Here is a 26,514-nt window from a genome sequence, read left to right as displayed (position 1 = left end):
ACACAGAAATTTCTTGAAAGGATAATCTCTGATAACCCTGCCCAGCATATTGTCAGTGCTCAATTTTTTAAAAATGTTACCAAGTAAAAAATAGCCAAGGCAAAGGAGTAGTGCTAGGAATGCGCACAGGTTTGGAGGCCCTGTCTTCAGGGAAGGGTACATGTTCATTCACTCTTCATCAGTCACTGCCATCCTCCTGGGACCTGGCCCTGTGCTGAGCTCTGGAGGAGCACAGAGGACTCTGGACTGGAGGAGGACCATCTGTGAGGAAGAAAACCAAACCCAGAAAATTCTAACAAAGTGATAGGGGATTTCTTCAGAGCCAAACTTGTCTTGTGTTTACTGTCTCTCTCTCTCCCCCATTCCCATGTACACTCCCCGCCCCCCCGCCAGCCCTCAACCCCATATAAGTTTCATGATAGTCCAAACCTCATCTGGGCTAATTTTCAGCCATCTTTACAACGTTTAAAAACAATTTCTGACACATAGGAAGTGCCAAGGAAATATTTGCTGAATGACTGTGGTTATAAGCATGAACAACAGAGGCTGTAGATATTGCCGTGGGAGCATGGAAGAGGTCTTTGCAGACTCTGCCCCAGCACTTAGAAGTTTCTCAGCAAGGGCCATTTAAATTGGGTCTTGATGGATGTATAGATCAGTAAGTGGAAAAGAAATAAAATGACATTCCAGGCAGTGGGGCCAGTACATTCTGAAAGGGGAGGTGCACCCAGGGACTAGTAACTGAATGTGCAAAGAGTGCAGGAGGAGAATGGAAAGACACAAAGCTGGGGAGATAAGAAGGGCCTTGAATGAATTTGGACCGCCAGAAAGCCCTTATCTGAGAACCTGAAAATCTGAGAACCTGGGTGCCTGCCTGCCTCAGTCGGTGGAGCTTGTGACTTTTGATCTCGGGGTCATGAGTTCGAGCCCCATGTTAGGTGTAAAGATCACTTAAAAAAAAAAAAAAATCAAACCTGAGAAACTACCCTGAGTAATACTTGGATAGTGCTTCCAGCCCTCAGTTGCCCCAGGAATGACCCTGCCTTCAAAAGTTAAGGGTTTGGGGGCACCTGGGTGGCTCAGTGGGTTAAAGCCTCTGCTTTTGGCTCAGGTCATGATCCCGGCATCCTGGGATTGAGCCCCGATTCAGGCTCTCTGCTCAGCAGGGAGCCTGCTTCCCCCCCAGCACCCAGCCTGCCTCTCTGCCTACTTGTGATATCTGTCAAACAAATAAAATTTTTTTTAAAGTTAAGGGTTTTATGGGTGAGGGGGTTCAGAGCCTAGGACCCATTGAGATACCCCATGTAGTTCCCGGAATTGTCTCAAGTTGGCATAAGGTTTGGACAGGGCACCTCCCTGAGATTTGGGGAAGGGCTGCGTGCCGCCCCCTTGTGGCCTCAGCAGACCTGAGTAGCAAGGAGGCTGCCCAGGTGGTCTGTTCCTAATCCCAGGGGCTTCCAGTCTCCGGCATCAGCCTCGAGAGTTGTCCCTGCCACCATCTGTCTACACACCAGATCTAACTGCTTTATTTATTCCACATATACTCAAGACTGGGCCAGTGGTTGGGGGGAGGTAGAGTAACAGGAGACAGTTCACAATTAGTAAAGCCTTATTCTTACAGCCACCACCTGGACCACCACTGGCCAGAAAAACACTGTATGCACAGGAGGTCGGGAGGCCAGTATTTTGGCTTCAGCTCCATCCCAATCCATGGAGTAACCTTGGGCAATTGCTGCACTATGCTGGGCCTTGCATGTCTCCCTCTGTAACGCAGGATCATGATCCCTCTTCCTGTCTCCCCTGCAGGGTCACCTGAAGATCATCAGGAGGACGGATGCTGCAAGTGCTAGGGAAAATGTTGAAAGCATGCTCCGGATGTAAGGGGATCGTGCTGGGGATTAGATAGGGGCTCTCTAGGGCTGCACTAAAGTGTTTGTTTACACCCAGTTGGGCCCTGCTGGCGGGGAAATTTAAAGGGAACGTGCTCAGTAAGATAGTCACTTTCCAATCACAACTGATCGAAACATCTCCAAAATAAGAATGGATATCTGTGGGAAACGGGGACCCAATGACTGGTGTGAAAACCCAACTACTTGGGCTTTTAGGAATGAATTGAAAAGTAGCGAGGTGGGGCAGTGCCGTGGCCTCAACATGGGGGCTCAGCCAGGAAGTCAGAGTGGAGTTGCTGCCTCTCCTGAGGCCAGGGTCCTCCCCAGCTTGCATCTCTCCCTAGGGGGCTGGGCTTTCGGGAGTATATGCATGTCTCACTGAGACTTGGTACAGGACAGTGGGAAAGGCCAGATGACCCCCTTCAGAGAAAAGCCCTGAGCGAGAAAGAAGAGAACTCAATACAGGGGGAGGTACAGGCACTAGGGATTCAGGAAGAACAGGCCTACTAACTTCCTGTGATCTAGTATCACCTGCTTCACCTCCCAAGCGGTCACCAGAGTGAAACCACGTATCCCAGATCTCCAAATCTTTGCTTTTGCAGGAGAATATTATTTTTCTTCCCTTTATAGTATGAACCTCTTACCTGGTGTCATCTCTCCCTTTGCTTTGGTGGTCAGGAAGCCCAAGGGTCAAATGTGAAACTGAATTCTAACAACTGTATAGGTCTTTATGGCCAGGGTATTTGTGTTCTTGCTTTTTATGATCCTAATTTCCTACTCAATTATATTTTTCTTAATTCTAATTTGTCCTATTTTATTGTTTCATTGTGTACATTTTCAATGCAAGCCATCTTAATTTTTCTTGTGGAATGAAATAAGGTGTGCTTAGGTAAAGGACTGAAAATGAATAGATGACAGACATCCAAGTACTTACCATGGCTGACAGCGGGGAGCCTTTAGTGGGAGGATTACCAGGGTAACAGGGTCAGACTTGTAGTCGCCTAGTATCAAAGACCCTTTAAGATAGCAAAGAGAAGGGAGCTGTCCAAGGTTTCGTGGCATATTAACCGTCAGAGAAGAAATTAATACCTTAATTTTTTTTTTAAGATTTTATTTATTTGAGAGAGAGAGAGATCACAAGTAGCAGAGAGTCAGGGGGAAGCAGGCTCCCTGCTGAGCAGAGAGCCCAATGCAGGCCTCAATCCCAGGACCCTGAGATCACAACCGAGGGCAGCAGTTTAATCCACTGAGCCACCCAGGCGCCGCTAATACCTTCTTTAAATGGCACTCAGTTTCCTGCTCTTCCCATGACAACAGGACTCATTCCAGTTTTAAGGATGGCATGGTGAAGGTTAGGAAGGTGGCTCACTGCTGGCTTCCATGGCCCATGAAAGCCATTGAAGCAGCAGAATGCTCCATTCTTCCTGCTTCAATGACTAGGAAGTAGGCCCTAGCTGTAGAAGCCTTCTGGCCTGCTGCGAGCTGACTAGGAACTTGGGCCACCCACCTTGGCCGAGACCATGCCCCTAGGAGTGGGCGTGGCCACAGCAGGCAGCTCAGGATGCCAGCCTGTGGCAGAAGTGGCAGGACTTGTTTGAAGGACAGAGGCAGTTTCTTCCATGAGAGATGCTCTCTTGACCCTCAAACCAGCAGGATGCAGCGGAATCCGGCCCACCTGTGGTAGTCTCAGTAAGGCAGGCAGGCACCTCTGAGCAGCAGGTTCCAATGTAGTTCATCTTCAAAGTCAGTTGAAGACCTCCATTTGAATCAGATATGTAGCACAAGTTCCCTTAGCTTTGAAAGTCCCCTCCTCACAAAGGTCCCCCTCTTTGTTACAGACACCCAACCTGAAGGCAAACAAACCTTTCCAATTTCCAAGCCGCCTCAAGCAAAGCAGCCCCGTGAGTGGCCCCAGACACAGATACCCACACTCTAAATTATCTAAAATGAGATTTATTGCATTTCATGCAGTTTGAAGTCCATGCAGCAAAGGAGACTAGCACAATTTTTAATGTATTTTAAAAATAAAAAATGGGGGTCGGGGAGGGGGTGGGCAAATGCACGAAGTTCTAGTCTCCTTCGGTCCCTGGGAGCGAAGCGTTCGGAAATGAAACCATCCACTCTCCATGGCGAATGAGTTCATCTCTTAAATGCAAGGAATGTTTCCATGGCCTCTGGGTGCAGACACACAGAGCTCTGGGACAAGCACAGGGTCAAGAGGACCACTAGTGAAGAGGAAGCTACGCAGGCACCTAACTCAGTCTGAGGGCAGAACGAGATGGCAAATCCTGGGGGCAGCAGCTATTCCAAGAGTCAGGAGATAATGTACCCCCTGAGGAGATTTGCTCCTCAAAAGAAGTAGCAGTAAGAATAACAAAAAAAAGAGAGAGAGAGAACAAAAGAAGTATTTCTTCAACCACACTCTTCAAGAAAATGCCATAAATATGTTATTTAATATTTTCATTTCATAGCATTGGACACACAGCTCAACATATTGAAATATTGATTCCTTGGAGAAAAAAAATGGAAAAAAAAGGAAATAAAAAATATTGCATCTTTCTGTTGAAGAATCTCGGCCCCCAGGCGTGGGGCGTAGTGCACCAGTGTCCTAGCCTGCAGGAGGCGCGGAGGTCGGCCGTGTCCTCTGGGGAGGGAGGCTGTGCCCATCGCCCGGGGCTGTATGGCAAAAAGTGTGTTGGGTGTCCTTGGCCTTGCCAGCTCAGGCCCTCAGTCGCCGGTCACCTGGGGAGCCTGCCCGTCGGAGGGCTGGTTGGCTGACTGGATGAACATGGGTTGGGCGAGGTCCTGGCCGGCAGGCATGGTGACTTGCTGGATCTGGTAGAGCTGCTGCGAGGGGTGGAGAGGAGAGAGTGAGGTCACCCCTGGGAGAGGGGCATGCAGCTCCCTATGGGCCTCAAGATGGTCGGGGGCCCCAGATACCTCAACCACCACCCACTGTAAGGCGTCAGAGGAAGGAGGGGATGTGGAGCTCTGCTGGGGCTGGGGCTGGGAGCAGCAGACACAGGAGGCTCCGGCCACGTGTGAGGGGGTGTGTGTGGTGGGCGGGGAAGAGGTGCAGGGAGTTGCATTTCCTGTGGCTTTCACTTCTCTGGGCTCTGCCTCTCCCGTTAGCTCAGAGCCTCGGGCTTGCTGCACGCTGTTCCTCTGTGACAAACACAAGCAATTTGAACCACTCTACCAGCTGCTTGGAAGTCCGCATTTCCCCAACTCTCAGTAATCCTCACTAGCACGGGTAGTAAGATTACCCCCCCCTCCTCCTTTCCTCAGAGTATCTGGCTCAGACTGAGGCTACACTGAACCTGCATTTCCTGCACGGGCCCTGCTGAGGAGGGGGTCTGGGTTTAAACACATACTAAGCCAAGACCCATGAGGCATTGAGAAGCAGCTCACACAGCCACTATGGAAGGGCAGAGCCAAATGGACACTTGACTTTCTCAGGTGTCCACCCCAAAAACCCACAGGCAAAGACCTCCCCCGTCCCCACCATCACAGGAGCCCTGGCATGTGAGCCTGGCACGTGGTGCGGGCAGAGGCCAGAGGTGGGTCCTGACGTCAGCTCCTCTCCCTTCTGGTCAGCAGAGAACATGGGCTTGGGTGTGTCATCCTTTCACGGACTCCGGGGTCTCAGGGACCATAAGTAGGAGGGAGAAGGCAGAGGGAAAGGGAAAGATTCCCTTCTCATAGGAGTTTAGAATGACTGAATTCCAGGAACCAAGAGAGCTCGAGAGGTCACATGCTCTCTGCATTTCAACTAATCCAGCTATTAAAAAGTAGCCTAGCCTGGAAAAAAACAAGTCCTCGAAAGGGAAACAGAAGACCTGCATTCCAGTCCTAGTTCCGCAATGAAGAGCTGAGTGAGCACAGACAAGACACTTCTCATCTCTAGGACTCAGTTTACTCATCCGTAAAATGGGGATTGGGCTATATAATGTCTAAAATAATTTTCAGCTCCCATAAGTCTACATCTAAAGGACTGGCACTCCGAATTAAAGACTGCCCATTCGTTAACAGAAAATGGGACACTGGCCCTAACCATCCAAACCCACAGATCTCACCTGCTACCCCTGACAACCCCTCACCCTCGGCCCCTGCCCAGATTGGGTGTCCTACCTGCCCATCCGTGAACTGGCTGAACTGCTGCTGTCCTTGCTGCACCTCTGTCTGCGTGATCTGCAGGAAATCAAGACGGCACAGCAGGCAGGTCAGCTACAGGGCCCGGTACAGCCCTCCGGCAGCCCACAGCCAGGAGAGGGTGGTGAGGAGCACACAAGACAATGCATGTAAAGTGCCCAAAATGAGGCCTGGCACAGAACAGGTGCTCAGAGAGTAACAGAAAAGCAAGGGTCCTGCCCCCATCCCCCGTCATGGATGGCTACTCAGCGCTGGCACCGCAGAGAAGACCACAGAGGACCCTGGAGCAGGAAATATATACAACCTCCACCACCACCTCCCTTGCCATCCACCTGCCCCCCACCTGCCCCCCACATGCCCCTTACTGCAAGCTCCTAGGAGCTAACATAGCAAGGCCTCCCATTTAGGGCTTAGGCAGAAAACTTGAGAGTCTTTTAGACAGTGAACGCAGACAGCAAAACGTGGGGCAGAGTGGTGAGTGGTCCCTTTCGTTCTTGGAAGGTGGGCTCCACACCAAACCCATATCACCTAGATTATCTGACTGGAATACGAAACACCCTGGCGAGGAGGTGGCCTTGGCCCTGGAAGTCCTTGCGGCACACCTATGAAGTACTTTTTCCGAGACAGGCCACGTGCAGCCCTTTGGGCCAAGCAGGGGGTGGGGGTGGAGGTGGGTGGGGCAGGGAAAACATGGACCACATGTACCTACAATCTCACATGGGGATTTTAAGGACATGTGAAAAGAACTGTGCGGCCACGTGGAATTGCACCACACTGTGCCTGCCAGCTGCTCGACACCGCCTGGCAGACCAGGAAGAAGACGGAAGCGTGCTCGTGTGCGTGTGTGTATCTACGGAACATCTGACTAGTAGTCCTGTGTGTGCCATCTCCTGGAACCATCACAGCCAACCCGCCACATAAGGACTGTCCTCTCAAGTGTCCTCACGACAGCCAAAAACAACCCATCAGGCTTACCCATGAGGCTGTCAGGAGTAAGGAGGGGACTGGTGTGAAAGGGCTTCGGAAGGGTTTCTTACTTTATACCCTGTTTGGGGTCCTTCCCCTCCCACCCGCCTGTAAGCGGCTGGAGGGCAGAAGCTCTAGGTTTTGTCTTTACAGCCCCCAGTGCAAAGTAAGTATTTAAAGAAATGTCTGCAGAATAAATGAATGACCCTGGGACAAATGGAAAATACTCTTCACAGATGAGAAGATCAGCTGTGCCCTGTGGCTGGCAGGACTGCCCTCCGCATGAGCTAAAAAGAAAGTTTCATTTACCTTTAAATTCCATATGCATATTATTCGTTCAACAAACACATACCAAATACCTACTATGTGCCAGGCTATCACAAGTTAAGATCTGTTGTAACGCAGACTCCCAACCGCTCTCAGTTGCCCCCTCCTGGCTTCTCCCCAACTACTGTCCGAAAACCTGACTCTTCCCACTTTCTGGCTTTAGTTTCTGGTCCCCAGACTGACCTCAGAGGAACCAAAAACTCTTCCTTTTCATTTTCCCCCCAAACCCATGCCATGAAAAAAGGTTTTGGATCCCAGGTTAGAATCTTAACAAGGTTTTGTTTTTCACTTTTGTTTTTTTTTAAAAAAAAGAAGGGTACTTGAGGGTAAGATCAGTCTGGAGATGTGACTCCATGCCAGTCAGCCCCAAGGCATTTAGGGAAAAGCCCAAGTCCTTATGTAAGCCAAGAAATGGGTCTGGAACGGGCCCTTTAATGATCCCAGAGACTGCATGGAACTCTGAAGCCTTGCTTTTGGCTCATTCCTATTTTCCCAAATGAGATCTTTGGAGAGCTGCTCTACAAACTCAGCTCCGTCACCACTGTCAATAGATACATCACCAGAAATGCAACTGGGCCGACGTGTCCAGCTCTTAAACGATCGCTGCTTTTTTTGGGTCTGAGGCAGAAGAATCCATTAACAACGCCTCCCCTTGACCAGCACTGCCCATCCCCTGCAAACGATGCCCACGACCCCAACCCCCAAGCCCAGGGGGGCTGCCCCCTCACCACCTGTGCCTCACAGTCTTCCATATTTTAGGGCATGAGAGGAGATGAAGGGGGCAGTCTCTGGCTAGGTGTGCACAAGGAAGTAAAAGCCACGCAAGCCTTCCAAAGGACACGGGAGTGCCAGGACACAACAGCTATCTGGTTTTAAAGATGGAAACTCAGTCTGGCGATGAGGCCCGCTGTCAGAGCACCTCCTCTAGTCAGACATGCACACACATATCAGGCTTTCTTCAAGTGTCCTTGAGATCTCCCCTCTTTCACATTCCTTTGTCCCACGAGAGTAAGACAGCAAGAGACACACTTTGAATCTAATCTTCCAATAAACCCCGTCTGTCCTTTGGGTGAAGAGATGAGCAGGGTGTGGGGGGGGGCTCTTGCCAAAGGGTGAGGTGGCGAGAGCTATTGCTGAGCCCTCCTTTGCAGCCAGAGGCCAGCTCCGGCCAGCTGCCTATCCAACCCAGGGCCTGCATGGCTGGGGCACGTACCTGTTGAGCGTTGGTGGCAAGTGTCTGGATCTGTCCCTGCACGACCTGGGTGCCTGATACAGGCTGGGCTAAGCGAATGTACTGCAGCTGGCCGGCATTCAGCTGCACCTAGAGCAGGGCAGACAAGCAGATACAGGAGACTGAGTGCGACCTCAACAGGCAAGCTTCCCATGACCAGAGGTGATGACTGTCCTCCCTACCCTTTTGACCCTTCCAAAGAAACCTACTTTGAAAACTGTAACATCCCCACCCGGCAAGTCACAAAACACAAAAGAGGGTACGTTCCCTAAATGGACTTTGGAGAAAATGCCCAGAGGACCTGGTCACATACGTGGGAAACAGCACGGCCACACCCTCAACATTCACTGGGCTCAGTTTACCTTAGGATTTTATCCCAAAGACTGTCAGACATGATCAGAATGCTTTGTACCTGAAGTCTGGGCTACTCTCCCCTCTGTCTCCAAACTCCACCACCCCACATCCTGGGATGGCGGATGCGGTATTGAGAAGAGATCCAGCATCTGCCAGGAGCCCAAAACAGATGGCCGTCACTCTGCACCCTAGCCCTAGTCCTGCCCAACCCCATGCTGCACACGTCTGAAGAAAAAACTGGCCTGCTTCACTATCTCAGTACCTAACAGCCAGGACCAATGGGGGTCTGTGGATCTTTTGGGATCCTTGGTGTTCAGCACTAGCTTCTGGCCAAACTCCTCCCAAGGGGAAGATGAATCAATAAACCTTTCACAGAAAACCCCATCATGGGAAACCAAAGCTACAAAAATGCCCTGAGAGTCCCTCAGCTTAAGATTAAGTCTCAGATAACACAGTAATACCACATGCTGCATTTAATTGTGCGCTAAAAGCCTTAACTCAGACTCCTAATGCTCCAGTGCAGCATGAAGTGTCTCAGTGCCTTGAGCAGAACATGGAGAAACCAAGGCGGCTGGTTGCTCAGCACAGGAGAGTCAGCAGAGCACTGCGGACATTCACACTCAGGATTTGGGGGATGAAAGAGGTGCCAGGTGGACAGACCGGTCTCTCTCTATCTGGGGGCCCAGACAACACCCTCCCCTGGCAGCCCAGCAGGCTGTTGTTGCCATGGTAAGCTTCCAGAAGCAAACAGGAAAGTTATGCGTCTTTGTCCTGGAGCAAGTTTTCCCCTCACCTCCATGAGCTTACAGGTTATTTTACTTGCAGGTTATTTTACTTCCATGAGGAAAATGCTGATAAATGGAGCTGCACTCCTGCATGCAGTGTTAAATCACAGCGCTTCTCTGCAACTTCAGCCTCAAAGAGGATCTGAGTCACCAAGAAAAGACCAACACTTGGTAGTTTGTGTGGTTCTTGGAAGTTCTTGGTAGACCAGATTCCAGAACTGTCCACTTATGGCAAAATGGAGGGACAAAAAATGTAAACCCGTTAAGAATCTGGTTCACAGGAGACGGACCAAGATGGGGTGATGGGTGGTCATTTCTTTCGGAGAATATGCCAACTTGTTGGGAAGTTGTGATGCAGGCCCAGACGGCCCTGCACTAAGTCCTACAGGGTGGCTTCCAGGCAACAGCACTAAGTAGCTTTTGGGGATGAAGGCAGCTGGGTGGAGGCCTGGGAAGCCTCATCTGCTGGGACTGATGGTAGCTGGTCCCAGGAGTCACCAGAGCTCCAGCCAAGGAACACAGGATGAAAGACTACAGCCTTGTCCCAAGAGCAGGGAAGGTGTCCTGACAGCCACAGGGATTTTACATGTCCCAGCTGGAGAGAGCTCTTTGCAGAAACTCAGATGGGACTGAAAAGTTGTGAGCCAGATAGTTCCAAGCAGTTCTTAGGAGCAAGCAGCTCCTCTTTTAGACTTCGGGTGAGACATCTGGTGATACTCTGCCCTCAGTCCTCCACCACCAAGACAGGTCCAGGGAGCCTGACAGCTTTTTGATGTTAACTCCAGGACAAAAATGCCTGCCCTCTGGGCTTTTAAAAGAGAAGCAAAGTTTCCTTCCTGAAGGTCCTCTCTATTGGGGTGAGCACTCCGAGGAATTCGGAAATGCAGACTCCTGCATTAGGAATCTAAGACTAGCGAATTCCGCAACAAATCTGGGCTAAAGCTCTGTGACTGGGAGTCAGAAAGACTTGAGTTAAAGCTACCGCAAGGGGGGGACCTCTTCTCTGGCATAAGTGAACTTGTTCTGGCATCTTCACATGTAAAATGGAGAACGAACCATTCAAGAGAGGTCTTGGGGTTAGTGCTGAGACAGTGAGGCAAGGCACCTGGAAATGATGGATCTGTGTGTGTGCATGTGTGGGGGTGGGGGGAGAGAGGGAGCAAGCTCTAGCAGAGGGAGAGTGCACCAAAAGCACAAGAAAGGGAGGAAAGGAGAGAGGGGCAACAGAAAGATACACAGAGGCACACACACTCCACTTTCCTTCAGTTTTCTCTTGGTCTATCACTCTGTTAATAAGAACAGTCCCCAAAATGGAGCTTTTTTCAAAGAGGAAGTGGTTAACCAAGTCCAAGGGAGTTTCTCTATCTGCCTACATGTCATTTGCAACAGTAAGGGCAAGGGGCAGGAAATGGAAGGACTGCTCCACGTCACTCTCTCTCTACATCTCTGGGTGGCAAAATGACCAATGTATAGATAGCAAGTGTTAAGATGGGACATTTTTTACAAAAGAGCAAGAACAAGTAAAAAGCCAACAAATCCAAGAAATGAAATCCCTCAAGGCGTACAGGAAGCAGCAGTCCACAGTAAAGGGATGGATAAGTTAAATGAAAGCCAAAAATATACTTTGCTGCAGGCTCCACTGGGAACTGACTCATGAATATGCAACAAGTGTATTTATGGCCTTCCCTGTACACCTCCCTCTTATTCTCTGCTAATCAAAAGACAGGACTGCCTCACGGGGCCTTTGGGTCTTGGCATGAAATAGTGGTTACGAGCACTCTCCGTGTAGGTGGAGCGCAGGGAAATGGAAAGGAGCTGCCCCACAGTGGTGAACCCGAGCTGGATTAAAGAAAAGCAGTGAGTGTACAGGGAAGCAAGTCGTGGTCTGGGTTAACAGGGATATCGTTTAGAGAACGTATGTACACATACACACACGGGTAGACACAATATCCTGCGTGCGCGTGTAAGCTCAGCGCCCTTGGGGGGGGCGGTGAGGCCGAGCGGGGCTTACCGGAATCTGCTGGATCTCTCCCGTGTTCGTGATGATCTGCTGCATCACCTGCATGGTCTGCCCGCTGCTACTCTGGGCCTGCTGGGCCTGACCCTGGGGCTGAGCCTGAACAATCTGTACCTGCTGGCCTTCTCCCACCTGCATGGTCACGGGTGTGGTCTGGAAAGAAGAGTGAGGAGAAAATGGCTTCAACCCCAGCTCAGAGCCCGTAGGGGCTAACAAGCAGTTAATTAGGAGCAAACCCCTTCCGTGGTTGCCTAATCTCATCTTAACATTAATTAAAAATACTCAGAGTCCTCTGGGCCTAGAGCACGGCTGAAGTTACTCTCCGAAATAGAAGACGGGAACATGCCACATAGATTTTTAGACTCACAGTACAGAATACCTGCCCAGGCCCCAAACACCTCTATGGTTCAAATGCTGCAGCTTCCCAAAGCCCCTTCGGTGACAGGAAGGCACATGTGGTACAAAAGAATCCAAAGCAATCATGACAGCTCACTGGAGGCATGGCCAAGTCAACTGTGGAGCAGGTGAATGTGGAGAGCCAACTAAATGGAGAGTGAGGTCAGAATGAACTTATGAAGCTCAGGACCTCAGACTCCCTTCTAGCATGCGACACTGGGAGGAGACGAAGCGCATGCCGGCCTCATGCGAGCCGAATGATCGCAGCCTACACTGGCCAGATCAAGCACGGCTCCACACGGGACCGGCAAACACCACAAAGACCTGGATGCTCACTGAGGCTATCCCTGAGCAACCGAATTTAATAAAGCAAGAGCTGAACTCTCTAGAAACAGGAACCTTAGTTTTAAGAAATTTCTGTCCAACATCCATGACTTGGCAGACTGTCTCTCATACACACTTCATGGACTGCAGTTCCAGGAAACTTACTCCTTTGAGAGACAACAGACCTGAACTGTCAAAAGGGTTGGGCAGTCACTTGCTCAAATTTCAAAACTTCAAAATTTCAAAAGGGTCCCAAATGGGAACCTTACAGACTACCCAGAGCAGGGAAGACCAGTACCTATTGTTCATCTGCTGGGGGAGGGGTTGGGGAGAGGTGGGCCATGGCGATGGTGGCGATGGTGGTGGGGCAGGGGAAGGGTGCGATCTTTTAAACACCACACCTACACCCCAATGCCCCGGTTCCGGGATGACAACTCCCCACTCTGAATTCCGAATCACTTCAGTAAGAAGATGCTGCGAGTCTCAGTGGCTCCTGGGCTTCTATCGATGCTGCTATTCTGAAGCTCTTACGTTTCTGACCGCACAGGTCTCCTGTGCATCTGAAGTTACAGGAGAAGGGGACGTGTTCTAGGAACTACAGTTGAGATTCACAGGATTACTAGGTAAGGAGAACTTACTATGACCTGGAGGTCGGGAGGAAAGAGGACAGAGGGATCTATGTAAAAACACATGTGGTGGGTGGGCTGGGACAACGGGAAACACCTCCCATTCTCACACCAGCATTCTCAACTCAGCCTATTCCCCCGACCTCCAGGAATAGAAGTTTCCAATTTTATGACAGAACACACAGGATTCACTTTACCAAAATATGCTTTCCTTCCCACTTAGTAAGTATTCTGTCCCGCAAAGGTTACCTGAACTCAACTTGAAATAGCCATTACTACAGGTCCAAGGAGGGGTGACACAGCACAAGGCCACCCTGAAGCAGCAGGACAGAGAACGGCTGGGAGACCCAGGCAGAGACCAACTTCACCATCTCCGTAGGCCTCATCAGCTCCAAGCTGAGCCAGTCTGAGGTGGCGAAGAGGAGAGATGAAATTCTTGCTGACTCAAAAATAATGCATACTGCCAACTCATCACTGTACTCTATCAACTCAATTTTCCCAAGAGGATTTCCAAGGTATTTCTAAATCACTTCAGGAAAATGAAGGCTTGTGTTAGCATGGCGTCTGTCAAATCACGTATGGAGTGCCCTGCTGTCAGAGCACAACGGCCACAAGCTTCTTAGGATGTTCAGCCAATCAGAGCCTGTGCCTGGTGGACTCCCTTGAAGTTTGCTCTGTAAAGGGATAAAGGCTTTGGCAGGGAAAGCTCTCACCATCGCAGAGGCACAGCATTAGCCAAAGAAGGTCTCTTAGGCATGGCATGGTGACCGCCTTGAAGCAAGGACTGGGCTGCAATCATCTTTGAACCTCCCCTGCCTAGCAGTGTCTGGCGAAGAGAAAGCACCCTAAAACTTCTGTTATATGGATTAAAAAGTGAGACAGGGAATAAATCCTAAAATCTTCATTAATATTTAAATCTACCTCTGCCCCAATTTGTTTCTTCTGGGCAAACCCAGCTCTTACCCACAGACACAAGGCTATCAGTGTCCTCTGCCTCTATTCTCAGACTTGCCTAATGTCCCCCATGCTGACTGTGTCTTCCCAACACTCCCTGTGCACTTTCCTGCCTTTGCCCGTGCTTTGCCCTCTTCTGGAAAGCCCTCCTTCCCCTCTTTATCTGATTCGTTACCACTGTTCCCGCTAAGACTTGTATTATTCCCTTCAGGGAACCTTCTCTGACATTTGCTTCTATCACTTCCCTCACGTTGTTTTATATATATAATTATATATATAATTTTTTATTATATATATAATTTTAAGATTTTATTTCATTTATTTATTTGTCAGAGAGAGAGAGAGAGTGAGCACCCAGGGGGAGTGGCAGGCAGAGGGAGAAGCAAGGAGCCCGATGTGGGACTGGATCCCAAGACTCCGCGATCACGACCTGCACTGACGGCAGACGTTTAACCGACTAAGCCACCCAGGCATCCCCTAGATATCCCTTTTGATGTGATCCCATAACACCCTTTACACACCCCTAAGAGTTTCTTACACTTCTCATGTGGTGGTATTTTAATCTTTAAGTATTTGTACCCTACTAGATTGTGAAAATCTTAAAAATAAGGACTGCTTTATCCCTAGCACATAGGATAGGACTCAATGTTTCGTGAATAAATTAATGCTTGACAGGGAATTTGGATTCAGAGCTCAGAGAACAGAGCTCTCTACAGCCTCTCATGACCCCCAACAAACGTGGATTCACAATGCTGCTAGGGAGAGAGAATATTCTGACTGCTACTGTAAAAAAGAGGTCACTTGACCCAACCGTGGTGCAACAGAGAAATGATGGGGAGAGAGGGAAGAGAGGGATGCAAGCTGGTAACAATGCCTAATCTAACAGCAGCCATGGGGTCCAATTACAATACCTTCTATGGCGATGTCACTACTCTTCATGGGGCACAATACAGACGTTTTCCCTTAGCTCATGGGGATCCTGAAGGGTGTCTCATTCACTGCACTCTCATTTGACCCTGAGGAAACTGGGACCCCGAGGTTAGGGTGACACATCACATGGGTGGCTCAATCTGGGAAGAAGCCCAAGTTTCCAGAACTTCAAGTCTAGTGCCCTGTAATGATTGGCCTGCCTCTCCGCCCAGGCCAGGCCTTCCCCATCCTGCACCTAAGCAGCACGGTCCTGCTGGCGGGGACCCCGTACAGCTCACGGACCTGGCCCTGCTGAGGCTGCGCGATGATGATCTGCCCAGGCTGGATGGTGGTTGTGGAGCTGCTGGTCTGTTGGCCCTGCTGCTGCCCCTGGACCTGGACGGCGGCGGGCTGCTGAGCCAGCGTGAAGTAGTACTGGACAGGCTCGGCAGGAGTCACGGACTGGCGCACCTCCTCCTGTGGGGTAGAAGGAGAGGCAGGTAAGAGGAAAAGAACTGACTCAGCAGCCGCCACAGTGAATTTCCATTCTTCCCCCAGACGGACTCTGTGCAGTTGCCTGCTGAATGCTGAGCTCTCCACATTTGAAGCCAAGGGAAAGTGGAATTCGAAGAGCCCAGTTGTGCTAAATCAAACTAAAAATAACAGATTCCATAGGCTTCACAAAACATACAGCCAATTTTCTGAAGTACAGAGTAATCACCCATTGCGTGATGAGTTGCAAATGGGCAAATAATTACCGTAACTAAAAACCACGCACCAGCAGTGCTTGTCAGTAAACGGTGTCAAGGCCTGTGATCTGCAGACGGTGCTAATTGCGAGCACTGGAAAGATGCTACCCAAACATCAAGCTCTCAGGCTGGCCCCCAATGTCCCAAATAGGCAGCACTCTCCTTATCTGGGGCCTGCCATATCTGGAGGGACAGAGCAGGAGAAAGCGAAACAGGGCTTTTCCTGGGCTGGAACTTAAGAACTGAATGTCAGGACTGAGAGCACCAGTAGGCAAGTGCCCGGCTTTTCACAGTACATCAAGAGCACTATGGTCACAGAGGGCCACGTCTATCCAACATCATGTCTGGTTCTGGTTGTACTTAGCCACAGAAGAGCAACCCAGGGGGGCCTGAGGGACAGTCTCCGCTGAGGGGGCAGCCTTAGCTGACTAGGGAGGTCGCATTCGGTCCAATCTGCTGGATGACGAGACCATTCCTTCTTCAGCTGACGTTTTCCATGGCAGAAGGAGTAAACAACCCTCTCCCAGCCACCTTGAGCTCACAGCTGAGAGTGTAGGATGTTTACACACACTACGGCATGGTTAGAGCCTGGGGTCCGGGGTTGGCGGGCCCCTGACCACTGACACAGAGGTCGGCGTCTGCTCCGGAGGGCCCTGTGACACACGGTGCCCCTGCCTGGGACAACAAAAACAACAGAAACAGACAACCACTCGGGCTGGCTGAGCAGAAAATTAGCTTAATTTACTCACTTCCTTGTTCTGGGGTAAGTTTGCCAGGTTCAAGAAAAGAGGAAAAGACACTTCTTCAAGGTATAGAGATGCTGTGGACTGCCTCAAAAGCTCCCCAAAGTGACACTGACACAGGTGGTACTGACTGTGTACCCTCACTAGGTTAGGTGTCCCAATCTACGTTGCACAGTCCCTTCCTCACCACACTTTGGTGTACCTGCTTATCAAATTCACTGCCTTCTCTGCTTGGGTGAGAACACTTTGAGGGCTCAACTCTCTCTTGCTCTCCAATGTCCCAGCCATTCATTTCCTTGTAAGGTATGCACTAAGAGGCTGCTGAATGACAGATTATTTATAGGAATCAGACAGAGAGCTGCAGGTAGGAAAGTAGTTTTGGTTTTGTTTTTTTTTTAAAGTAAGCTCTATTCCCAACATGGGGCTTGCACTCACAACCCCAAGATCAAGAGTTGCATGCTCTTCCAACTGAGTCATCCAGGTGCCCCAGAAAGTGCTTTTTATAAACTTGAGTTGGTAGTATGACACATTCTCTTGAACTCAACAGCTGTTACCAACAGAAGAAAGTACCTAAACTCTCTTTTGCTACCTCTGGGATTCTGTGGCCATGTTGTAGGGAGAAGTTTTTATGTCCCCTACAGAAGAGGGCATGACTGGGGGGCCCCAGATACTAGAATTAGGACTGGTGACATCTAGCCTTTCAGGAACTGGGGTCCTGGCATCACAAGATTCCCTAATGGCCACCCACCCAGCCTCAATAGATACTTTTAACCTTCTGGATTTCTGAGCTAGTTCTCAGACATAAATGAGTTTTCTAGGTTATTAATGTATTCTGTGCTTCAGACCCAAACAGTCTGAACCCTGAATGTAATCACACTGAGGCAGAAGAAAAAGGAGGTCCCCTTTTTTCTGATCTAGGTCTCAGTCCCCAGAACAATGTAACTGTGACAACAGCAGCTCTATTTCAACTCGACTTTTTACCATTATAAATATTATGTATATAGAGACATTTTCCCTTAGCTCTTGGGGATCCTGAAGGGTGTCTCATTCACCCTTCAACTAGCTCTTGGCTATAGAAGGGATAAATACTGATACCCTCCCTTAACCAAGAAACAGACGCCAACTGCCAACTGCCAACCTATTTAAAGGTCTTGAAATAGGTTCAATGCTTTTATTTTCCACTGAGAATGCCCTTCCCATCTTGTAAAAAACATCAATCACTATACTCTAGACCTAACTTACAAAAGCTCTCGGGTAAATGAGAGGGTGGAGAGGATTGAGACTTCCCCAGAACCAACCTGAAGCAAGTCAGGGAGGAGAGAGAAACTGGCATTTCCCAGCCCTGACCTGTGATTGCTTTGTCTCCAGTTCTCTCTCACTGCAACTAACCTGCAAGTGAATATAGTCTTTCTGCCAAACAAAAAGCAGTTCCTTGAAGCACCCCTTTCGGAAGCCAAAATACTCCCTGCCAAAAATGGTGACAGCACGTAAAGAGCTTCTCCTATCCTGCCTACCACACCTTCTTGTTCGGGAAACAGGCAGTGCCCAGGACACTCAGAAGGTACCAAGGAGAGGCGCTCAGAGCAGCATTTTGAGGATCAGGCGTGACTGCTCTCGAAACACTGGGATGGAAGGAGGCACATCTAAGGTTCTTCTGCATCATGAAGACTCATCCGGCCAATGGAGGGCAAGCTAGCAAAGGAATGATTATGCTTGGTTTAAAGAAATGGGTGAAGAGAAAATGACATTTCAATGGGCAGGAACTTTCAACTCATAGCTTTAGTGGGGTAGAAGTCAGCTTCAACTACCCTCTGCTTCTGAACAGTCTACTTGCTTCCCCGAAGAACAAGAGAAATGTCCAAGCATCTCTGAGAAGTCAAGGACCTTAGATCTACAACTCAATATTTCTGGCTAGTTTCTTTCCCTGGCAGTGGGGAATTACCCACTGTGCTAGAACAATCTCCAAATGACTGGATCAATTCAGGATAGGGCATCTGCCCAGCTTTCGCACTGGCTTCCCTGACCGGAGAGCACTTGCTCTCGGCATCTTTTCAGAAGCAGAGACTGACAGACGTCAGAGGATGAGCAGCACCCCATCCTCAGGCCATCACTATGGAGCTGTGCAGCCAGCCCCAGACTGAAAAAAGTACTTCCGCTTCAGTAGCCACAATGAACTGCTGCCTCCTTCAGAAAGGGTGAGTTTTGGAGAGTAGGCGCTTTTAAAGGACTTAAGGAGGTGCCAGCCAATTTGGAGCTGGGGAAAACTTCATGTCTACAGAGGATTAAAAGTGCTATCTTAGAATTTCAGGCCAGCTTTCAGCAATCTCAACCTTTCAAAGACCAGGCAGCAGCTGTCCCCAGTAGGACTCCAATCAATGGCTTGAACACCTACAAAGACCTGAATCCAGGCAGCAAGGAGCTGTTTCAGCTAGACACACTTTAAAAGGGGATGGATCACAGCACTACGGTCAGGCTAGGATGGAACTAGGAGCTATCTGACATTGCGAGAGCGTCAGGCACTGAGGACCTGAGGAAGGGACAGGACACGACCCTTCCCTCCAGCCGCTTGGTTCAGCAGATAGCCCAAAGAGAATGAGTAGGCGTTAGCACAAGGCCTGATTTTGTCTCAGTGCTCATCACCTTGTTTTTAAAGGGGGTTTCTGAAACAAATTCCAACAAGGAGAGCAGGGGCGTGGTAGCATTTGTTTTGGAGGAAGAGAAGTGGTCTGCGTTCTTGTGGCAGGGACTTCTCAGAGAGGAGGGAAACACCCCAAGACGAGGAACTGAGCCTGTGGGCACAAACCTGCAATGGTTTCAAAGGCGCTGCGCAGCTGGGGACGACCGTGGCAGCCTGCCGCTGTAAACATCCGACTGAAAGCTCCTCTGAACACCTTACAGCTTCCAGTCAAGGATGTTTACAGTAGCAAAGACTGCCCAGAAAGAACGGAGCCGCAGTGAAGCGCCCTGCTCTAACAAGGAGGGGACAGAGGGCCTGCTGATCCAAAGGCCCCCAGGCAGGGTCAGGATTATAGATGTCCTTTAAGATGCGCACTTCTACACTTCCGAGGAGAATGGTTGTCACTGAATGACTCTGTTCTAAGGATAATATATTATGAAACAATTCATTAAAAACACTCAAAATTTCATTAACAAGATAAAGCAAGTGGAACAAAAGCACAGCTCTGCTCCTGCCGGACACTGCCACTATTCCCCAAGCGTCTCTAACCACACCTACCAAGTCATGTAATCCGCATGCCTCAAACAATGAGCTATACAGAAAGGGGTCTATTAAGATTGCAGTGAAGAGCTTGATGCACCCACGGTGCTGAAAAAAAGTCAGTGTGACCTCTGGAGAGGGGCAGGCAAAAGAGAGGCGGAGACAGATAGTGACATTCTTTCCCGTGATTGCTTGGAAAATGGTTTAAGTGGTGGTTCTCAAATTTGGCTGCACATGAAAAACATCTGAAAAGTTTTAAAAAGTACTGCGACCTGGGCCTCCCCCACTCACAGATTCTGATTCAGCTGGTGTGGGGTGAAGACTGGACACCAGTATTTTTGAAACCCTCGCAGGTGATCTAATGTATAGCTCAAGCACTACACAGAGAACCGCAATCCAGAGTAAGAGAAAACCCAAGTCCATTCACTCCAAACACCACTGTGCACGCAGAGAAGCTGTTTCTTTAGATCTTGAGAATCTAAAATCTGTACCTTGCTACAAATGTTCTCCCATTCCGTGTTAAGAACTCCGAGAGACTCTCTACGGTACCTTGAAAAGAGCTTCACTTTACTGTCTGTAACTTCTCTTTAATTCTTACTTTGTCTACTGTCACTGAAATACCACCTCAGAGGCAGTGAGTTAAAAGTATCCATAAATGAGTAACAGAGGGAGATGTTAAGGATGGATCTGGTCTAGACAAAGAAAAGCAAAAGGAACAGCAAATGAGTTGAGCTGAGAGAGGAAAAGGAGCGTATCTGACACGAGTGTGCAAGGTGCTCTTCAGCCAGAAGCAGGAGCAAGGCCGTCCGAGCTTACCTGACGCTTTGGAGGTTTCAGTTCATCTCTTGGAACGATATCGATGAGAAAGTCAAACTGATCAAATTTTGTAATTGCCATGGCGATATCATTCCTCTGTAACAAAGAAAAGCAGGGTTAAAAATTAGCCTGGGGAGAAACTAGTTCACTTGGCTTTACACCCTCCACATCACAAGTAAGAGAAGATGATGACTTCTAAGCCAAACTCAACGACCACAGCCAAGGCTATAGCTGAAATAAGCACAGCCAAACTCATAAATCTCATGTCAGACTTGATGGGCAGACACTGACAAAGAAGATATGCACGTAGTTCATGCTCTACAAACTGGGTATTTGAGCCTCCAATTACAACAACCACCTCTGCCGGATCCTACCCCAAGTCCTCTCCACAGCTTCTAAACTGTCGTACTCCAGCTAAGTTCATACAAATCTAGCAATCTCAATCAATGGGCAGGTTTCTGTTTCTTGTGTGGTTAGCAAGGTTAGGCTATTATTCAGTCTTACAACCTTTTGGTATCTCTACGGAAATCCTAATTAAATAACTTCTTACAATATTTTCTACGCATCGATCTGTAGAATGTTAGTTCCCACAAGTCTATGATTTGTATTTTGGAATTTAAAGTCACAACTTAGGGGCGCCAGAGTGGCTCAGTCGTTAAACGTCTGCCTTCAGCTCAGGTCATGATCCTGAACTCCTGGGATCAAGTCCTGCATAAGGCTCCTCACTCGGCAGGAAGCCTGCTTCTCCCTCTTCCACTACCCCTGCTTGTGTTCTCTCTCTTGCTGTCCCTCTGTCAAATAAAAAAATAAAATCCTTTTAAATAAATAAATAGTAAAGTCACAATGTTAAATCCATGGTTTAAGTCTTGTTTAATGTGATATGAATACCAGAAGTCTGAAGTTACTAGAACTGACTAAAAGATTCTGAAACCAAGCCCTGGTTCCATTGGAATTCGAAAAGTAATACTCTCTTTCTTTAAATAATAAAACTAGTGTGTTTTTTTTTAATTAAAAACTAAAAAAAAAATTTTTTTTAAGCATACTATGTATCCTTAAGATAGGAGTACTTTTCACTGTATGATCATTTTAAAGCAAAACAAACAGGAAACAATAGTGAACTCTAGTGAATGATACCTGTGTTGAAGTCTTTAGAGAAAGTAAACTTTGAAATGCATTTATAAATAGATGGGGGTGTCTGGGTGACTCAGTCAGTTAAGCAACCTTGATCTCAGCTCAAGTCTGTATCCTGGGGTCATGAGTTTGGGCCCTGTGTTGGGGCTCAGCGTGGAGCCACTTAAAAAAAAAAAATGGGACTCGATGGATAGAGGGACAGATAGGATGAAGCGAGCAAACTGTTAACAGTAGGATCTAGGCGGTGAGTATACAGGTACTCACTATGTGCTTATGTCTGAACGTTTTCCATAATAAAATATTGGGAGAGAAAGTCAACATGATAGCAGAAATGCCTAGCAATCTCTATACATCACATCTTTAAAGAGGTGACTCACCAGACAAAAGAAAAGGGGATGGAAATTTTCTGTTTTTCCCTTCCCTTGTCTCTGTGATGGCCCCAAGCCACTGAAATGCAAAACTCCAATCCACCCTTCTTGCCAACCATCAGCTTGATAATAAACCCTCCAACCGAAGCAGGGAGCATCTTAAGGCTGCCAGGTCTCATTTAAGATCAGTACGATATAGTATCACATTCCTGATGATGTCACCTACTCAAAGCTATCTAAACAGCTCATCTATGGATGGAACTGGGGGAGCAGCAAGGGTGGGGAACAAAATAATGAGCACCTCCAAACATACACCGAAGTGTTCTACAGTATTTGGGAAACACAAATATATTTAAGTTGGTCTTTTTAACCTTTTGCTTCTCTTAATGCTAGTGATATTTTCCTGAATACTCATATTCCAGTAAAACACAGGAATCTTAAGGACACAGGTTTGATGAATTTTAATAAATACATATAGCCAGGTAGCTATCACCTAGATAAGATTATAAAGTGTCCTCTAACCCTTCCAACCAATGGCCTGCCCCCCGAATCTGAGGGAAGTGCTACTCTGATTTCTATCACCATAGATGGTGACAGTACATGGTATCATGTGCTATATGATTTTCTCCTCCGGTTTCTTTTGCTTAAGGTAATTTTTTCAGATTCACCCAGGCTGGATGGATCAACTGTTTTTGTTGCTGTTCAGCAGTAACCCATTATATGAACATATCCCTTTTGTTTATATATCCCTATCTTGATGGATACTTGAGTTGTTTCCAGTCTTTGGCTATTATAAACAAGGCTGTTATGAACATTCTTATACAACAAAGTCCACCCTTTGGGGTATATATCCAGGAGTGGGATGGCTGTATCATACAGCAGGGATATGTTTAAGCTTATTATAAAGTGCCAAAAAGTTTCCCAGAGTGATTATACACTTCACATTCAGCCCAGCAACAGGAGTTTCAGTCACTCCACCTCCTCACCAACACGTGGCACCGTCAGCCCCATTCCAGTGGGTGTAAACCAGTGTCTTGTCATTTTAATTTCTATTTCCCAAGGGACAATGATGTTGCACACCTATTCATATGCTTATTGGTCATTTGGATATCTTTTTTTTTTTAAGATTATGTATTTATTTGAGAGACAGAGAGAGAGCGCATGCGAGCAGGGCTGGGGAAAGGCAGAGGGAGACAGAATCTCAGGAAGACTCCCCACTGAGCAGGGAGCCCGAGGTGGAGCTTGAGCTCAAGGACCCTGAGATCATGACCCGAGCCGAAGTCAGATGTCTTAACTGAGGATCCCAGGATATCTTCTTTTTTGGAGGACCTGTCCAAGTGTTTTGCTTATTTTACTTTTTAGTCTGAACTGATCTTTATTTTATTTGTTTAGCAGAGAAAGCACAAGCAGGGGGAGTGGAAGGCAAAGGGAGAGGGAGAAGCAGGCTCCCCGCTGAGGAAGGAGTCCAATGTGGGGCTCGATCCCAGGACCCTGGGATTATGACCTGAGCCGAAGGTAGATGTTTAACCAACTGAGCCACCCAGGTGCCCCTAATCTGAACTGATCTTGAAGGTAACTTTAACTGGATCTCTCTAGAGCCACAGGCTTCCTTCAAAGCAGCACTGAGTAAGTTTGCCATGTTTAGCTGCACTAGAATATAGGTTTCCCAAGGGTGGGGGTTTGGGTCTGTTTTGTGTGTTAATCCCCAGATATCCCTAATTTCCAGAGCCCAGAACAGCTCTTGGCACATTGTGGGTGTTCAATAAATATTTGTAGAATAAATATGCGTGCATCTTCAATTTGGAAGTAATGGGAAACAAAGGAGAAAACAATTTACTTTCTTGGCTTTGTTATTGAAAGACTGCCAATATCTTCTATCACACCCTTCCTCTATGTCTGGGAAACCTTTCCTCCAAGAACTGGGGCCTGGCTGTTAAGAGAAAGGCCTCTAGAGCCAATGACCAAGGAAGGGTCTTCACACAATATGAATTTTTTTTTTTCTGTATTAAAATAAAAAGAAAATGAAAAAGAAGGAAAGGATTCCCAGGAAGGTAGACAAGAAACAAAAAGGGCAAATAAAGTCAGTGAGATGGATTCTTCCTGGGACTTTCTTTCCTGGAGTCTCTCAGGGCTTCCAACAGAAGCTGTCTACATCTGGAAATCGATTAGTATCCTGTTAACCTGTTTATAGGGAGACCTCACCAACTGAAGAGTTCAGCCACTGAGCTGTGAAAACCACAAGAACTGGCAATGAAGATCCTTGGTGGGGAAATACTATTATGGTACAGAGGAAGTCTGCCTCAAAACAGTGGAGGAAGATGCCAGTTTCACACATCAGTTTGCCAGAAATCTAAGGAAGAACAATCTCTGGCCCAAAACTACGCAAGAGAAGCAGGTTAAGGCAAAGACAGCTGCTTGCCCAGTTCCCCCATGGACGTCCACGTTACCTGTAGAGTCCGGCGCTTGTTATCCTCTGTGTGGATCCAGGCTCGAAGAGTCAACTCTGTGATAAAAATCTGGGCTGCCTTGGCAAAGAGCACAGGGGCTTCTGCACTGATCATCTGCAACAGACGTAGGCCCTCCCTGTCAATCACCAGCATGTCATTCAAACCAGTTTTGTCCCTTGCCTCATGTCCTGCCATGGACAATGAGGCAAGGTCTGGAAAATGAGAAGGTGACAGCCTCAAGAAATTCTAAGGTAAAATAAATCCAGAAGCGGGGACAAAGCAGATAGCTGGTAGAAGAAAGGAAGAGGGAAGAATACTTACTTTTCTAGGACCTACCATGCACTTTCTTATTTTCGTAAGAGACTTTCAAAGAAACTAGGGTTTAGGAGGAAGTGACTTGCCCATGGCCACAGAGCCAGTAAGTGGCAGGGTTTAGGTTCTAATCTAAGGAGAGACAATGTGGGGAAAGATAGTAAGTTTGAGAGCCAATGGATTCAGATAAAATTTCAGGCTTCCCATCCTTCTGGGCTTCATTTTTCACATAACGAAAAAGAAGACAACCTTCCCACAACCTTCCTGTGTTGCTGCAGGAATCACATGAGGTGATACATGTAAAAGCACCCAGCACAGGGCCTGGCATTTACTAAGTGCTCAAGTAATGTAAGCTGCCTTGTCATGTCTGACTTCGAAGTTCAAGCTCTTGGTCAAACAAGACTCCTTGTTTGAACCCTTGAACCCTTGGTGAGGTGGTCTCTGCAGGACAGAGCCATGGGAAGAGGTCTGGAGTTAAGGAAGCAGGAGATAAGAACTGGGATCTTGGTTCTTTTACTCTGGGTGAGTCACTTTTAACCCCTTTGTGTCTATTTCCATATCTTTATGATGGCACTATATAATTCTTATCCTAACAAATCTCACAGGGTTATCATGAGAAGGAATGAGAGCTAATAAAAGGGGAAATTACTGTGAACTGTTAGCTTAGCTTTCTATACAAACCCAGGGGACTATTAGTTTCGAGTGATAAGGAGAGAGCGTTACTTTCTCTCTGGGAGTTGAAATGGGAGGTGGGCTCTTAGGTATACAAAAATAGCCACTTGCAAGGAAACCTTTTCACAGGCGTTAAGTCACATAAAACAACTCACAGACAGAAAAGTTAGAACGGGAGCAGTATCATTCCTAAACATTTCTTAGAGCTCACACTGACAAGTAGAGACAGCAGTAAGATGCTAATTGAGAAGATGCACTGTCCTGCTGATTTGACGATTTGTGTTCACCCTGCACAGTGAAAAGATGGGTGACTCAAAAAGCAAACTCTCAGCATATTATCAACATCTGGAAAACAGGATATCCCTAATTTCCAGAGAAGCACTATATAATAATTAAAACTGTTCAAATTCGGCTCACTTAACAATTTTAGACAGGAACCAAATAAAACAAGCAAGAGACAATAACGATATTTTCGTTGTTTAATTAAACTTTGAGCACTACAAAAAGGAGCGACAATCTACCCACCATCATAGCTTCAATATGAGTAATAAAAACGAATATGAATTCACCTTCACATCTTCATCCAGTTTCATAATCTTCTTAATACGAGCCAGTGGGAGTTCCTGTACTCGGAAATCTTTCTGAAATGAGTAACAAAAGGCACATAAACGGTGGGGACAACCAGCAGGGCACGTCAGGCACCATGAAACACTGTGAATGGCCTAGTTCCTCCTTTTTGGAAAAACGGTAGGAGAGGAGGTACAGATTAAAAGAAGAGAATCCAATTCCCAGAGCAAAATTCTTCTTAGCCCATGTAGAGCTTCAAACAATTAAAGGGTTTCAGAATAAATTTATGATGCCATCTACCAGCACCCTCATGAAAAACAGACCCAAACAATATCAGATTCTTTGCTGGCACAATATAGAGATGCATTATGAGTGTTCCTTCTGTACCTTCCCCCCAAAGCTCACCAGGTCTGCCTTCTATTCTGGGACTACAAGGGCAAGGTGCAGCACCAGACCACAGTGACCCATAGCTGTCTTCAGCCGGCACTGGCTGGCACTGGCTACTTCTGACCTTTACACTAAGCTAACACCAGAAATCAGGGAGGAGGGCCTTTCCCACCCC

The 26,514-nt window shown here is 47.8% G+C and overlaps 1 protein-coding gene across 7 annotated transcripts in view; it reads right to left on the bottom strand.

Moving 5' to 3' along the window:
• Window positions 1-3,826: 3,826 nt before the first annotated feature.
• NFYC (nuclear transcription factor Y subunit gamma) overlaps window positions 3,827-26,514 on the bottom strand; it is a 68,934-nt gene continuing 46,246 nt past the window's right edge. For 6 of the 7 annotated variants that reach the window (XM_044237940.1, XM_044237945.1, XM_044237943.1 and 3 more), the window contains exons 3-10: window positions 25,955-26,026; window positions 24,402-24,515; window positions 20,456-20,551; window positions 15,234-15,407; window positions 11,716-11,874; window positions 8,548-8,655; window positions 6,021-6,080; window positions 3,827-5,054 (exon numbers count right to left, since the gene is read on the bottom strand). In XM_044237940.1, coding sequence (XP_044093875.1) covers window positions 4,617-5,054; window positions 6,021-6,080; window positions 8,548-8,655; window positions 11,716-11,874; window positions 15,234-15,407; window positions 20,456-20,551; window positions 24,402-24,515; window positions 25,955-26,026 — 1,221 coding nt within the window. In that variant the 3' untranslated portion in view covers window positions 3,827-4,616. The remainder of the gene's footprint in view (window positions 5,055-6,020; window positions 6,081-8,547; window positions 8,656-11,715; window positions 11,875-15,233; window positions 15,408-20,455; window positions 20,552-24,401; window positions 24,516-25,954; window positions 26,027-26,514) is intronic. The other variant, XM_044237946.1, reaches the window with a different exon arrangement.

This window comes from Neovison vison, chromosome 2 (genome assembly GCF_020171115.1).
Source record: "Neovison vison isolate M4711 chromosome 2, ASM_NN_V1, whole genome shotgun sequence".
NCBI lineage: Eukaryota > Metazoa > Chordata > Mammalia > Carnivora > Mustelidae > Neogale > Neogale vison.
Note: the sequence above shows the minus strand (reverse complement) of the source record. Positions and strands in the feature narration are given on the sequence as shown.